We start from the raw sequence: 11,165 nt of genomic DNA, 5'->3' as shown, positions 1-11,165 counted from the left end.
CCACTCTAGAAGGTGGACGTGAGCCCTGAAAAGGCCCCCTATGCAGAGGCGTGATCAGCAGCAACTATCCTAACCAGGGTGTCACCTAAAACCAACACTAACCTTAGTGACCGACCTCCCTAAAGCACTTGGCTTGGGGTTTGAGAGCTTGTGGTCTTGGCCAGTCTAATTCAACCAACGACCAAGAAGAACCTGGCGGGCCCAGCTGCAAATCGCCGTTCTTGTCTGGGCTATTACCACATCCCATTCTGTCGTTCGTTCGCCAGCCAGTCTTCTCCTGTCACCTTTCTCTTTTCCAAGCGAGGCGACACTGCGCATTTCGCCTACCAACGCCGGGAAGCGCTTGAACAGACTTGAGCTGAGTTGAGCTGCGCTGCGCGACATCAACCTACTGACTCGTTTCTGCGCCCTGAGAATGAGGTAAGCTTTTTAAAGACTTCACTCTGCACAGTCCATTCCGCGCCCATTGATCGCATTGTATCGCATCACGTCGCAAGTGCCTGTCTCATGCACAGTATGGTACATACATATCTCTTTAAAGACCGGCTCCGATCCCGACTCCGCTACCACTCTCCATCGCCTCCTCCCCCGTTGTCTCTCGGCTTGTGATCCACAGTCTCGCATCCGCGATACCGTCTCTGTCTTCCCTTTACAAAGCTTTACCTTACCTCACCTCACCTTACTCTTTTCCTTTCCTGCGTTGTCGTCTCAAAGTTCAGCCGCTACACACCCTCATTTCTTCACACCCCCATCGGCCGGCCTTGTGTTCACCCTCCTACCTACTTTACTTTCCTTGCCTACATCTACCTTATGTACTCCATCCTTTAACCACCCCGTTTCCTTCCGTCCTCGCTTGTCGTTCGCTTCTCCTTGCATCTTCTGTTTCTTCAAGAGATAGCAAGCACTGTCGACCCTGATCCCGGCTCGTCTGTATATACATGACCCTTCTTGTCGACTAATCATCATGGCTACAGCGCACATGGCCGTCAGGACTGAGACCTTCCCACATTCGAATCCAATTCCCCATAGCGAGTCAATGGGTGCTCGCATTATTCCTATACCAACTCCCACGATCAAGATGTCTCCTCCAAGCAACGGCGATCCCATGGAGATCACATCACCTGCGCCATCTTCTACTGGCAACAACAACTCCGATTCCGATGCCAACGGCAAATCCAACGATCGACCCAAGAACTCTCCCGCTCCCGATTCCAACAATGTCGCAAACAATAATGCCAATAATTCCAATAGCATGCCTGCTCCCCCGCCGGCTGCTGCTGCTGTACACCAGCCTAAAATCGTACAGACGGCCTTCATTCATAAGCTCTACAAGTGAGACCGCGCCGCCAAGCTTTTCACGATAGCTTGCTAACATAGCGACAGCATGCTGGAAGATCCCAACATCCAACACTTGATTTCATGGTCTGCGAGCGCTGAAAGCTTCGTCATGTCGCCCTCGGCCGACTTTTCAAAAGTTCTCTCGTGCGTCTAACACATCCCTAAGCTGGCTACTTTGCACTCGACTAATGCCTTCTAGCCAATATTTCAAACATACCAATATCTCATCATTCGTGAGACAGCTGAACATGTACGGTTTTCACAAGGGTGAGTACTAGAGCATGCACGACTTGCGAGTAATCGCATTGGCTAACTTGCGCAAAGAACGCGATGTTTTTCACACTGGAAACCCTGATACAACGCTCTGGGAATTCAAGCATGGCAACGGCAACTTCAAGCGTGGCGACCTAGTAGGTCTACGTGAGATCAAGCGCCGAGCCAGTCGACATGCTTTGGTGCACCGCGAGAGCAACTATACCAAACCTGCAGCATCCCAGCCAGGCACTCCAGCCGAGCCCGTACCTATCCCGCCAGACAGCGCTGATGCTCGACTACTCAATATTGAGCATACGCTCTTCGACTTGAGCAATCGCCTGCAGAGGAGCGAAGAGGCAGCTCATTATATGCATGTCAAGAGTCAAGCCGCAATGGACACTGTGAATCGACTTCTTCACTTCAATCAGGAGCTTTCAAGAACTATGCTGTCTCTTGTTCCGGCTGAGAGTCCTCTCTCTCGTGAAGGTGTGTATTACTATACGAAAGCGCGAACGATAGCTAACGTTGACTTTAGTCATTACTCTACAAGGCGAAATGCAAAGGCAGGCTGAAGTACTTCGGACACTCGACGAACCACCGCAGGAGGCACCTTATACTGGCCGACAACAGTATTTTGCGAATGTCGAGAACGCCCCAGTATCACCCAGACAGCTTGCCCAGGACGACCAGAGACGAGGCCCTGCTCTAGGCGTACCCCCCGCACGCGGCCAGAACTTTTATAAACCACCAGTTCCTTCCAACCTATCTAGCAGCACTCGCAGGCCATATGGATCCATCAGCGGAAGCAGTACTACGCAGTCGTCCCCGTTGCGTACAGGACCGCCTCCGCCTCCTCCTGCTCCTCATCCTCTATCCAATGTTGAGACTGTTCCTGGCCCCGGCAGTCTGGCCCGTCGTCACACTGCAGCCGACATTCGAGCCCATGGTTGGCAACCAGCTCCCTCTCCCTTCAGCACTGGCGCACCCTCTGGAGCATGGCCCCCCTCGCCTAGCCGTGTAGCCCCAGAAGACCAACGGATCAGAGACTCATTCTCAACATACTCGTTGCAAGCTGCGTCCCAAACACACCCTCACTCACGCCCAACAACGCCTCCACCTCCATTTGCAAATGGCGCTGGCAGTGGCTCTGACACTTTTGGTGGTTGGTCATGGGGATCTGCTGGCCGTGAGAACAAGAACCTTGCCGTGAAAGATCACTCAGCTCCCCCTACTCGCAGGGGGAGCATGGCTCATATTCTCAACCCCAGTGACACTGCCGAGCGGTCAGACGAGGATGAGGACCCCCGAGGTGACGACGACAGGAAGCGAAAGCGAATGCAGTAAATCACACATTTAACCCTGATTTTACTGTGGAACATTGAAACCCAAACTATGGATGACCAACTTTCAACACATCATATATATGTACATACGCATACACGGGCTCTGTACATGGATACTTACTTTCCCTTCATCGGCATTACATTAGGCCATAAACATACTTGGACTTTGATGGCGAAGAGACGCCTATTTGGAGTATAGGACATTGGATAGCTGGCTAGAATACGGTCACGGAGGCTTTCTTCATTACGAGCGCAAAGCATAGCAGGATACCATGGCGGGCATTTTGTTTAATCCCATGAAAATCATTAGTCCTCGCCGAAAGGAAGGGGGCAGATTTCGGCACACCTAAGAGATGGAAGTTGTATTCTTGGGAGGAGTTGCATGGTTGGTGCATGTATATACCATCAGAAGACAATACTATTCTAAGCAAGTTAAATTTGATCTTGTGGTCTTCCTTTTCTGCGATATGATGTTGTCAAGTTTATGTCTATTGGGTGGGTATCTTGATGTAAAACTGATATAAATGTTCTTATGCCTCTGCCTCTACCTCTGCCACCGCATTTGCTGTCTTTTGCTTCTTCTTTTTCTTGTTCTTCTTCTTCCGCTTCTTTTCTGTCTGCCCATCGCCCAAACTAGGTTCATCCTGTGTTGCAGCGTCTTTCATATTCACACCCACCTCGGCCTCTTCCCCGTTTCCGTTCTTCTCCTTATCCTCAGGTGTAACAGGAGCAGTCTGATTCTCAGACTCCGGCTCCGGTTCAACCTCCTTCTCCTTCCGAGGCCTCTTTCTTTTCCCTAGCGCACTTCGTCCAGCTTCATCCTCACTCTCACTCTCCTCAACCTTCTTCTTGAGATTGCCCTTGGCATCTTTGTTCAATCTGCCCCTTAACATCTTCTCCTCTTTTGAGTTTGCAAACTTCTGAACGTCTTTCTTCTCAGGAACATAGCCTAATCCTTCGTTTGGTCGTGCGCCACGGGTAAGATCGTCATCGTTGTCGTCTGGTAGAGTGCGTCGCTTGCGCGGTAAATCACGACTAAGGGGCATAGATTTCCCGATGGATGTCCTGGAGGCGAGGAGGAGTGAAAGTGTGTTTGCGATTGCATCGCGGTTTGTTGCGACTGGGAAAGGTGGAGGAGGTTCGGGTGCCATTGTGTGTTTTGTCGCGATGAGTTGTGATAATGCTGATGTGCGCAATCTGAAGAAGGCCGCGTAGAAAAGTCCCTCGAAGTAATTAGGGATGTCGCGAGAGGTTATTTATTGTTGCTTCAGTTGACCAGGATCGGTGGTGTTTGGGTTGGGTGGAGAGTATCTGGCAGGATAATTTCACATGCGACAAAAATGCGCATGCTTATCTTATCACTGCTGTCCCCGATCAGAACTTCGACTTCTGCAACGATGACATGAACAGTGACATGAGAGTTCATATAGTAACATACGTGAATTGAAGAACAAATATTTGAAAAATTTACTATCTTATATGACGAGTTTAGAAGATATATACTAGAATTGACTAAAATTAGGAAATTACACAATCTCTATCCTATAATCTGTTATAATACTTTTGGTCATAAATTCGTAAACATAAAGAGCCATACCAATCGCCGCGCCCCCAAAACAAGTCATTAGTAGCTAGCCGTCGTATCTCTCAAGCTGAGAACGTAAGGTAAGTCTGTTGAGTCGTGCCGTGTCGCAAGTCGAATAACAGACCCTGAGCTAGCTGATGACTTGGATCGAAGGCTGGAGGTTGATGGTTGGCTCATGGGGTAATGACGCCGACTTCTCGCAAGACTATTATTGCTAAGTCTTCGTGATATGGACCCTGGCCCTGTAAATCCGCTCCTCACGCTGTTAGGAGCAGTCTCATAAACGTTCCAGGTATTCGTGGATGGCTGGCGCCGTATCCGAGTAGAGCTACTGATGCTAGCGTCTGAGGGAGCCAAATTACTGCGAGACGTGCCCAGCCTTGATCTAGCATCGTCATCGCCATCGGTAGAGGGTGAAGATGTATTATCTTGCTCGTCTAGAATATCTGGATCCAGGGGTTCCATGGCGCGAAGAATCTCGGCAAAAAGATGCATAAGCTCCTTAAACTGAGCATTGGAAATTGGTCGATTCGAGAAGCGTGCGTATTCGTAGTGTGAGAGAAATTCAACAGTGGTTGAATCCATCTCGATCACCCCCAAATCAGCCAGGTGAACTATGTAATCGCGTAGACTCATGTTGGCGGTTCGCTGCAGAAGAGCTACTGCGTCTGGATCTAGCAAAGGCGGGTTCGTATCGGAGGTCGGGTCAGGAGGCGCAAGAGTCAAAGCTTTGCCCTCGATCAAATTTGGTAATTCAGAGAAGACAGTGGTGTACTCGAGGTTCGGTAAATCCGGAGCGTTGGGTGAGGACCATCCATAATGTTCAATATCTCCCCAAACAGGCTGTTTACGCGGGATCACCACCACCAATTCCTCCGCCGGACCACTAGGACCATCAAAACCCAGCTTAACCCTTGTTTCGACAGTTTCATCATCCGGTGCCGTGTTGTCTGTTTGAAGCCTGGGGCGCGATTCGTATGCGATCGATGCACTTCGCCCAAGGCCCAGTGCAATTACTTTATAGACAGTCGAGCGAAGGTCCCCCTTCTCGATTGGTACCCATCCTTTCGGTATCGACCCAAGATCGGTCTTGTTGATATATAGACGGGTGATAAAGACGAAGGAAATGATGACAATGGCGAGAACGTAGGCGGCGATCACGATCCAGATGTTGTAGAGCTGTCGATTTTGGAACGAGCGATGAATGGCGTCGGCAGGGGTAGCTATTAGCAGTCCTAGAAGACAGACGTAGAGAAGAAGGTAAAGAGTTCGGTAGACGATAGCGGCGACAAGCCGTCGATGAGAAACGGGAGGCGCCATATTCCTAGTCCATGGGCACAAGAAAGCCGCAGTTGCGAATGCGCTGCGATGCAATCAAAGGCCGTTATGACCGGGATCGTGAGTATAATAAGAAAAGGGATGCAGAGTGGGACATGACTAGGTTAAAGAAGAAGTTGAACGAGTGAATGAAGATACTACAGTGAGTAAGTGGTGTCACTGTAGTTGTTGAGGGGGTTGGGCTGAGAATGGCATGTCCAAAAGGCGGACCTATTTGGTGATGATGCGATTGATGTAACCAGAGTTGGACAGAAAGAGGTTGGCTGTTGGTGAGGACCCTTGGGGCTACAGTACGTTCTGAGAACGGGTACTGTGTTTTGATACGGTACCACTGCGGCCCCACTATCTTTAATTGCACTGCATTAGCTACCTTCAACATGTGAAGCTCCTGTAATACATACTATGAATAGTTGCTCAATTACTTTTCTCGTGTTCCAAATTGTTACAATGGTATCATAATACATTAATATCCTATCCGATATGCCTGTGTTTTACATCCTTTAACCTATCGCGCCACTTCTGCCATCTCAGACTTCTTTGCAGTCGCAGAAGCCTCCTTGGCCAAGCGAATATCAGTCAGCGTCAGTCTAAGGTCGCTGCTATAAGGCTCGAACTTGGCCAGCACTTGTTGCAGAGCAGTCTTCAAAGCGTCCACAACTTCTTCCACCTCGGGGCTGATCCTCTTGCCCGATACATCAGTCCAGTGCAATGGGAACTGCAGGCGGAAGGCCTCCAGTTTCTTGATAACAGATGTGAAAGTTCGGATAATGCTTGGCACATCTCTATGCACGTTGCCAAACTGGTCTTCTGCCAAGCTGTGCACTGAGAGATGGTGAAGCACGTTGATCGCGTTGATGCAAAGCGTAGGCTCAGCGTATGGGGTGCCCAGCACCGCAGCAGCAAATTGGGTTCGGAAATCTTGCTGGAAAAGGGCAGCCACAGCGTCTACCTCCATCATTTGGAGAGTCCAGTTTTCAAACTGGCTCTTTATGTGATCGGGAGCAACAAGTTCCTGCTGCTCCTTCGTCAAGACCCGGTCCTTGGCCTCTTTCCATGTCTTCTTCGCGATGGGGCTCAACTTGGACACAGGAGACTCGCCAGGGGATCGTGCGACCTGTCCTAATCGCTTCTCAACCTCATTTAGCATCGTCTTGGAAGCCCCTCGGCTGTTAAAGATGGGATCGTCGCGAAGAGGAGCAGATACTCGCTGCTTGGGTTCCGGGGCAGGCGCAGCGGGTGGTGCATCGGGAACTTTGCCGTAGGTATCAATTCGCGTCTCGATGGACTTAACCACTTCCATACAGATGGCGTAAACCTGGGACCACATAGGTCCATCCTTACGATCGATGTCTTCGTAGATAGCCTGTCGACGGGTCTCAAAACCTTGCGCAATGATTGCAAGCTCCCACATCGCGAATGCCTAGATACGATTAGGAATGACCGCTAAAAGCGCGTGTGTGACAAATCTCACCTTAATAGAGAGTTTCTTGCTCTTGAGACCGTTCAAAAGACTGCCATTGGGGTCCTTGGATTCAGAGGTAAGAGGCTTGCCGTTCTTCAGGGGTTCCTTGACCATGAATTTCGAGAAAGCAAAGTTACCAATATTCCAGATCAGATGCACGAAAGTTCCAGCCTCAATACATCTGAACAGAAGCCAAAGGTCGCTCGGCCAACTAGGCGGTAGCATGTTGGTCTTTGGCAGGTTATAGAAGATACGCAAGAACATAAGCGCCCATCCCCAGATGAAAGATCGCAGTATAGCGTAGTATAGAATCAAGGCGACAGGCAGTGCACTTGCAGCGCCGGAAAGAGAAGCGCCAAATGTTGCTGGGACTGCAGTAATCAGCAGCTTCAACGCGTCAGGCTGCTTCTCGTTCTTGCCCTTTGACGATGCGAGGACCAGACGATCGGTGTCCTTTCGGTAATGGTTGAAGGTTTGCGTAATGGCACACGAGACCATATACGCAAGCAAGAAGAGCGGCCTCTCGTTCAGTCTCGCGCGGTCACCGCTGAAGTAAGTGATCCAAGAGAGGTTTGCCGGCTTAGGCATTGCCCATAGGAACACATGGCTGAACAACAGGCTGGAGAAGCCATACCAAAACAAGGTCTCGTATGTCTGAAGCTGGGTAATGGTGTTGCGGAGGGTCTGGAAGCCGGGGCCAGTGGTTCGTAGGCCAACGTGGTAGTTTGCTATTCGGAGAACGACGATCGCAAGGCCACATGTGAAGATGAAGGCGGTTCGTACGCCAACAGGGCCAATGGGAAACCAAGACCAAAAGTCTAAACAATGAGATTTAGTGTTGGCGCAAATGAAAACTCAAATGAATTCGACTTACAAGATTTCCAGCCGTCCAGGACGACCGCTAGCAAATAGGACACAAGCAGCAAAACAGTCGCCGTAGAAGTGAATCGTCTGTGAAGAGCAGGCTGCAGAAAGTCCTTGTAAGGCGCTTTTCTAACCGTGGTAGGCGCCATCTTGACAGCGCATCCCCGGGATAAAGAAGAGCTCGAGACGTTGTTGGGCGATGATGTCGTGGGTTGATTCAAAGAGAGACTAACAATGGAAGCTCTAAGCTCAAGCACCCCAAGTAAATAACAAAAATCTCCAAGAAGCAACGACCCGCTCGCAGAAACGCTAAGGTCCAAGCTCCGTCATTATCTGTCACGTGCTGATAGCACCAGGTCCGGCCCCGCTCTGGTTGGCTACCTATCTTAGACTGAGACGCATATCGAATTACGTATGTTTGCAGGGCGCTGTAACTACTAATGAAACCTCAGCCACCTTCTACTGGAACAAGGCAGCAGGTCTGGTGTCTTGTTCCCTCTTGTTCCTCAACGTCATATTGAGGGAATAAGTTGGTGATCAAAATAGCGAATTTGACGCTTGCGTGCGCATTCATTTTCTTGTCTTGCATCAACAAAAACTAGCCGTCTTCTTTGGTTAGCGACTCTGTGGTTGTACCAGACTTTCTGTCTGTCCACTTTTCCGGCGCTAGTAGGAGGAAGGTCCGGCTGAAGTCCATGGTCAAGGCCCGACCTACATCCACGCGACTCTTCCTTTCGACCTCACATCATCAACCATAATCATGTCGTACGATCTCGAATCCGGGCGCCGCGGCGGCGGCTACAGTGACGACCCTGCTTTCCAAGAACTTCAATACGATCTCAAGAGCAAGCTTCAAACCCTCCTCAGCAGCAATCGAAAGCTCGCCAACGATGTTAATGTCCTGGGAACACGAAAGGATACCCCGCGCCTGCGGGAACGAGTCCACAACAGCATGGATAAGACGAGAGATATGTGCAGAGAGATCGGCGAGGGCGTCAAGCGTCTTCAAACTTGGGAAGAATTGACAGTATGAATACGTCTCGAATTCTTTGTCGCATACTAATTCTATCCAGAAACAACAAAAGTACGAGCAAACAAAGGTCTCGAGCGACTTCCAAGCAGCGCTCCAAGAATTCCAAAGCCTTCAGCGAAAAGCCCTCGAAAAAGAGCGCGCATCCGTTACCGCCGCCCGTGCGGCGCAGGAGGGCGAACACGCCGAAGGTCCCCAGTCTGGCAATCAGCTTGAGCAACTACAGCAACAAGAACAAGTCTCCCAGCTCGCACCCCAAGACGAGGTCGACTTCCAGGAAGCCCTGATCATTGAGCGCGAGGAGGAGATCCGCAACATTGAGCAGGGTGTCGGCGACTTGAACGTTCTCTTCCGACAAGTGGCGCAAATCGTCAATGAGCAGGGAGAGCAGCTTGGAACGATCGCAGACAATGTTGAGAACGTCCGCGACGACACGCGGCAAGCTGATGTTGAGAACCGACAGGCCGCGCGGTATCAGAAGGCAGCCCGCAACAAGAGCTGCTGCCTGTTGCTGATCCTCGCCGTCATTTTGACCATTGTTATTCTGGCTATTGTCCTTGACTAGATTATTAGAGCGCAGCGTCTGACGATTATGGGTGGCCCGTTCTTGTTCTTGAGGCGTCTATCGGAGTTTCCTAGGTATACATCGAATTTTTCCCATGAGTCTACATTGGTAGTTACAGATAAACGCTTAATCAATTGTTCTTTTTGCCTGATGTCTTTGCAATCCGTGATTGGTCTTTCAACACGAAAGGAAATTCTTTCAACGGCTTAGGTGCCCTCAGGTCTGGCATCTTTGGTGGAACAAGACGTTGTATAAAGAAGTCATTGACGCGGGTAAGCGCAAATGATGTACCCCAGTAAAGGAAGATAGCGCTTGGCAAATCGGCAAAGAGGAGTGGCAGTAGGGGCATCATAAGCATGACACGGCCCAGAAGTTGTTGTAGCCTGGAAGTGACCATCATCTTGGAGCCTGGAGGCTGGATTCGCAACAGTGCCTGGAGTTGTTCCTTGGGCATCCTCGCCCATATACTCCATACCAGAATGCACGAACAGATGATAGGCAGCCCGTAATAAGGGTCCGCAGACGCTAGATCGGTGAACCAGAATAAGCCTCCGTCCACCAAGGACTGGTCAAACATGCTGCTCGAAGGCCCTAGACCAGTATTGCCTAGGCCAATCTTGTGACTGATCCAACCCAGGGGTGCACCACATTTCCTTCGTAGAGCCTCAGATATGGTGACAAAGGGAACCATTCCAAGTAAAGGTGCCATACTTTTCCAGCGCTGGAGACCCCAGGTCTTTAATATTCTCCGTCTTGACTTTTCAACAGCACCTGCAATGCGAAGCGATCTCACACGCTCTGGAAGCTCAGGGTCGTTTAAGCTCCTATCCATCATATGCCGACGAGTCCAAGCTGTGATAAGAGGATCCAATGGTTTTCTGGCCTCCCGCAAACGAGCGCTGTATAGTTGAAGAGGGAATCGGATGGTTGCGTTGACGCCCACGGCAAGTAGTGGGATGGCCACATACCATGGCACGCCCGCGCTATGAGCCCAGCTGAGGGCATCGGCTGTGACGGTGACTGTTTCACCGAGCGCAGAAGCGACGGAGAAGTTTCTGCGGTTGGCGTATGGCGATGAAGTTAATGAGCTGAGAATGGCTGGATGTGAGATGCGGCGTGTTGTGTTGATGGCTGAGAGTGATGGCCTAGCATGAGGCGATATGGAATGAGCAGTTCGTCTCAGAAGGGACATTTTGGCCCATAGTACCGTGGTTGTGGGTGCAATTGAGGATTTGGTGATGGTATGAGCGAGTCTTGAAAGCCCATGAGATGAAGTCGAACTGGGGCTATTTTTCTGTATTCCCAGCCAATCAGCGCTAACGCTTCACCCGTTGAATAGATCTCGATAGTCATCGTATAACCACAGTACGGGACAATAGTCAGAT

The 11,165-nt window shown here is 50.3% G+C and overlaps 6 protein-coding genes across 9 annotated transcripts; 2 read left to right on the top strand and 4 right to left on the bottom strand.

The window, feature by feature from the left end:
- Positions 1-4: 4 nt before the first annotated feature.
- Positions 5-3,404, top strand: FOXG_12803 (uncharacterized protein). 4 transcript variants are annotated; one of them, XM_018392686.1, is made up of 6 exons: positions 5-420; positions 975-1,332; positions 1,384-1,482; positions 1,538-1,605; positions 1,663-2,079; positions 2,129-3,404. In XM_018392686.1, exons 2-6 carry the CDS (start codon positions 980-982, stop codon positions 2,935-2,937), a joined length of 1,746 nt encoding a protein of 581 aa, XP_018251252.1. In that variant the 5' UTR covers positions 5-420; positions 975-979; the 3' UTR covers positions 2,938-3,404. The 4 variants fall into 4 exon arrangements, with proteins under 4 accessions (XP_018251252.1, XP_018251250.1, XP_018251253.1 ...); XM_018392685.1 differs by having other exon boundaries at positions 6-519; positions 2,129-3,378; XM_018392684.1 differs by having other exon boundaries at positions 5-1,332.
- A 7-nt stretch (positions 3,405-3,411) lies between these two features.
- Positions 3,412-4,250, bottom strand: FOXG_12802 (uncharacterized protein). Its single transcript, XM_018392683.1, has one exon. It carries the CDS (start codon positions 4,085-4,087, stop codon positions 3,467-3,469), a length of 621 nt encoding a protein of 206 aa, XP_018251249.1. The 5' UTR covers positions 4,088-4,250; the 3' UTR covers positions 3,412-3,466.
- Positions 4,251-4,427: 177 nt separating this feature from the next.
- Positions 4,428-6,079, bottom strand: FOXG_12801 (uncharacterized protein). The gene has a single exon (XM_018392682.1). It carries the CDS (start codon positions 5,839-5,841, stop codon positions 4,561-4,563), a length of 1,281 nt encoding a protein of 426 aa, XP_018251248.1. The 5' UTR covers positions 5,842-6,079; the 3' UTR covers positions 4,428-4,560.
- A 133-nt stretch (positions 6,080-6,212) lies between these two features.
- Positions 6,213-8,453, bottom strand: FOXG_12800 (uncharacterized protein). Its single transcript, XM_018392681.1, has 3 exons — positions 8,196-8,453; positions 7,331-8,139; positions 6,213-7,279 (listed from the first exon to the last, which is right to left on the bottom strand). The coding sequence occupies exons 1-3, from the start codon at positions 8,332-8,334 to the stop codon at positions 6,365-6,367; spliced, it is 1,863 nt and encodes a 620-aa protein (XP_018251247.1). The 5' UTR covers positions 8,335-8,453; the 3' UTR covers positions 6,213-6,364.
- Positions 8,454-8,596: 143 nt separating this feature from the next.
- On the top strand, positions 8,597-11,034 carry FOXG_12799 (syntaxin 7). The gene is made up of 2 exons (XM_018392680.1): positions 8,597-9,212; positions 9,259-11,034. Exons 1-2 carry the CDS (start codon positions 8,946-8,948, stop codon positions 9,778-9,780), a joined length of 789 nt encoding a protein of 262 aa, XP_018251245.1. The 5' UTR covers positions 8,597-8,945; the 3' UTR covers positions 9,781-11,034.
- Positions 9,225-11,032, bottom strand: FOXG_12798 (uncharacterized protein). The gene has a single exon (XM_018392679.1). The coding sequence runs from the start codon at positions 10,970-10,972 to the stop codon at positions 9,911-9,913; it is 1,062 nt and encodes a 353-aa protein (XP_018251246.1). The 5' UTR covers positions 10,973-11,032; the 3' UTR covers positions 9,225-9,910.
- Positions 11,035-11,165: the final 131 nt, after the last annotated feature.

The sequence above is a fragment of the Fusarium oxysporum genome, chromosome 9 (assembly GCF_000149955.1).
Source record: "Fusarium oxysporum f. sp. lycopersici 4287 chromosome 9, whole genome shotgun sequence".
Classification (NCBI taxonomy): domain Eukaryota; kingdom Fungi; phylum Ascomycota; class Sordariomycetes; order Hypocreales; family Nectriaceae; genus Fusarium; species Fusarium oxysporum.
Note: the sequence above shows the minus strand (reverse complement) of the source record. Positions and strands in the feature narration are given on the sequence as shown.